The 3311-nt window shown below is 36.2% G+C and overlaps 1 protein-coding gene across 1 annotated transcript; it reads right to left on the reverse strand.

Annotated features, from left to right (window-relative positions):
• Positions 1-1778: 1778 nt before the first annotated feature.
• On the reverse strand, positions 1779-2594 carry LOC139778697 (uncharacterized). The gene has a single exon (XM_071716756.1). It carries the CDS (start codon positions 2523-2525, stop codon positions 1812-1814), a length of 714 nt encoding a protein of 237 aa, XP_071572857.1. The 5' UTR covers positions 2526-2594; the 3' UTR covers positions 1779-1811.
• Positions 2595-3311: the final 717 nt, after the last annotated feature.

Here is a 3311-nt window from a genome sequence, read left to right on the forward strand (position 1 = left end):
GCACTAAAAAATTTTAAGTGAAACCCTCCATATTGTAGTATATTGTTTGAAAGGGCATAAAAAAAGAAAGATTTTGGCGTAAACCAGAGGTCGATACGTTAACCCATTCGGGAGTTATTTAGGGTCAAAGTTCGGAAAGAACAATTTTTGAACCTAAATAACTTTTGAATGGGTCAACGTATCGACCTCTAACTTGCGCCAAAATTTTTCTTATTTTATGCCCTTTCAAAGGATATACTACAATATGGGGGGTTCTATTTAAAAAATTGAAGGTGACCTTCACGTGACCTTCAAGCAACTATTCAAGGTCAAACTAATGACATCATCTTATGTGCCCCTCGAAACCGCACAACTTTTGTCTGAAACATTTTTGCTGAAAATGCTTTGTTGAAGAATTATCGAGGTACGTTTTTTAAAATATATATATGTATACAGGATGGACCATTTTAATCCATCCAGTCAAATATCTTGAAAACCAAGCCCGGGAGAGAAAAATGTTTCAGACAAAAGTTGTTTGGTTTCGAGGGGGCCATAAGATGGTATCATTGGTTTGACCTTGGATGGTCGTTTAAAGCTCACGTGAACGACACCTTTAATTTCTTAAATGGAAACCCCTATTTTTCAATGCATATTCTTGTAGCTAATCTCGCGAGCTTTTCAAAACACTATAATAAAGTATTTTTTTATTAAGAACTTTTGGAATTATAAGGCTTGAAAGTTCTAGTATTTTGATATAAAATACAAAATATCTTGTAAAACATTAAGTTTTCGGTAATGTTACCTTAATACTTTTATGCACAGAATAATGAGACGAATCAATTGGTATGAAAAAAAGACATAGTTGCTTTTAAGAAAAAATATGTAATTTGCAACACGCATCTGCATACTTTAGGTAACATTACCGAAAACTTAATGTTTTACAAGATATTTTGTATTTTATGTCAAAATACTAGAACTTTCCAGCCTTATAATTCCAAAAGTTCTTAATGAAAAAATACTTTATTATAGTGTTTTGAAAAGCTCGCGAGATTAGCTACAAGAATATGCATTGAAAAATAGGGGGTTCCATTTAAGAAATTAAAAGTGTCGTTCACGTGAGCTTTAAACGACCATCCAAGGTCAAACCAATGGTACCATCTTATGGCCCCCTTCGAAACCAAACAACTTTTGTCTGAAACATTTTTCTCTCCCGGGCTTGGTTTTCGAGATATTCGACTGGATGGATTAAGGGGACATATACACCTAGGAGCGGGAAAAAAAGGTCATTTTGGGGATTTTTTTTAGAGGAACTGTTTGAATTTTAGAGTCGGATTTTTTTTTCAAGTAAAAAGTACGTACTTTCGAGAGTATGTTTGAATTTTTTTATTAAAAAATTTTCAAAATTAAAAAAGTTGTGGCATCTTTTTCGGAGCGTCGCAAAAAAATTACCGCAAATGGTACCCATTGCCATTTCTTGAAAAGTCATTTGAAACAAAAAAACTAAAATGATTCTTAAAATAGATACTATAATCTAGTCTTTGTCATAGCCGATTTTGAAAATATCAATTTTTGACAAAATGGCGGACATATGAATTTAACGTTGCGATTTAGAAGGAAAAATTCTTTCTTAATTTGCCCATAAAACAAAAAGTAAGCAATGAAAAAAAAATCCTATGACAAAGACTAGATAATTATGTGTATAATAAGCACACAAAAATTCAAGGTAATCGGTTTAGTGGTTTTCGAGATTTTTTGGGTACCAGTTTGAGAAACGTGGTTTTCAGAAAAACGCAATTGAAAGTTTGTTAGAATAAATCACGGAATTCTTCGACTTACACAGACTCGTCGATCCCAGGCCCATAGTACAAGTCTTCTACGGTGGCTAAAATGCCAAAATCATCTAAGTTTTGTTGTCGACGCCGTAATCTGCCCTCTTTTGACTGTTCCTGCGCTCGAATCTCTGCTTGCCCTATGCGGCGATCATCTTCTTTCGCAGCGTACAAGTGCGCGTGAGTTCCAACAGAAATCCCTAAGGTGTTCATTATTTGTAATAACGATGAAATGCCGTTGTTGAACATGCATGTTGCTAGTAATGCAGCAATATTAACAGTGACTGCCCCGCTGTGCATTGTTTTTGGAGCTATTTTCCAAACTAACTGGTTATAACTTTCGTTATTATTCTGCGTAAAACCGCCGACACAGCGCTCCAATAACGTGTCCTTACTAAGATCTTCGTATATTGGTTTGATGACATTCAGAACTTCTTTTGGTAATGCCGAATAGTCGTGACTAAAATTACTTAGTTCCCCTTTAGCTTTGGCTTGTTGCCACTTACACCACGATTCGGAACCTTCGGGGCAATATTGATGTTCAGGTTTTTTGTCTGTTGAGCCGTAGTGGTAAAAAGTTGCCCATATCGCTTTCTTCATATCATCCTTGGAGTCACAGTGTCTTCGAATAGCTAAACCATAGTAGACGCTCAGCTTGTCTATAAATTTTGCAGTCAATTTGTTTCTGCCGCCAATGCCAGGATTTTTTTTTTGCATTCTCGAAGACGGTTTCCCATGCGTTTTTGGACGTGACCCACGCACTCTTTTTTTATAATTTCACTGTCATCGCCATATGGTTTCGCATTTGTTATTCCTGTAAATGTTTTAGAGTCGCCATCACCGATGTAATTAGTATATTTCACTCCGTACTTTTCGACAGATCTTACAAATAATTCCTTCATAGCGTCAACTTCCATTTTGCCCGCAGACCCTTCGTGATTCGCTTGGCACTTTTCTTCGTGTGTAGCTTTCCATTCGTTGTATTGCTCGGTGTTGGTACGTTTATTCCAATATTCACATGCTTTACAAAAATTAGACTTCACAATAAAATCTACCACTTTTCCTGTAAAATGGCCAATCAGAGCTGCAACACTGAATAACGAAGTAAAACCACGTTTTCGCCACGTACTGTCACCCGAAACAGTCAGTTGGGTAACATTATCACTCGGATTATTTTTTCATATTTCTTCCTGTTCTTCTTTGACAGCTTGTTTCAATAACAGTTCACAAACACTTGAAGCAGCATTATGAATGTTGTTCACTATTATGTCATATGTTGTTTGTCGAACCGGCGGCGGCAAATCCATAAGCCCGCAAAATTTTGATGCTCCATTACATGCAATGCCCAATAAACGCATTACAAAATAGAATCGCGTATTTATTTCATAAGCGGTTTTGATGTACGGACAAGAAGGTATGGAAGTCGGTTTACACGAAGAACACGAAACTAAAATTTTGAAACCAAGCCCTCGGGTGCTTTCTATTGTAAATTTTACATTACCT

The sequence above is a fragment of the Temnothorax nylanderi genome, unplaced genomic scaffold (assembly GCF_030848795.1).
Source record: "Temnothorax nylanderi isolate EJ_2023f unplaced genomic scaffold, tnyl_v1.0 TNYL_tig0192_pilon, whole genome shotgun sequence".
Taxonomy (NCBI): Eukaryota; Metazoa; Arthropoda; class Insecta; order Hymenoptera; family Formicidae; genus Temnothorax; species Temnothorax nylanderi.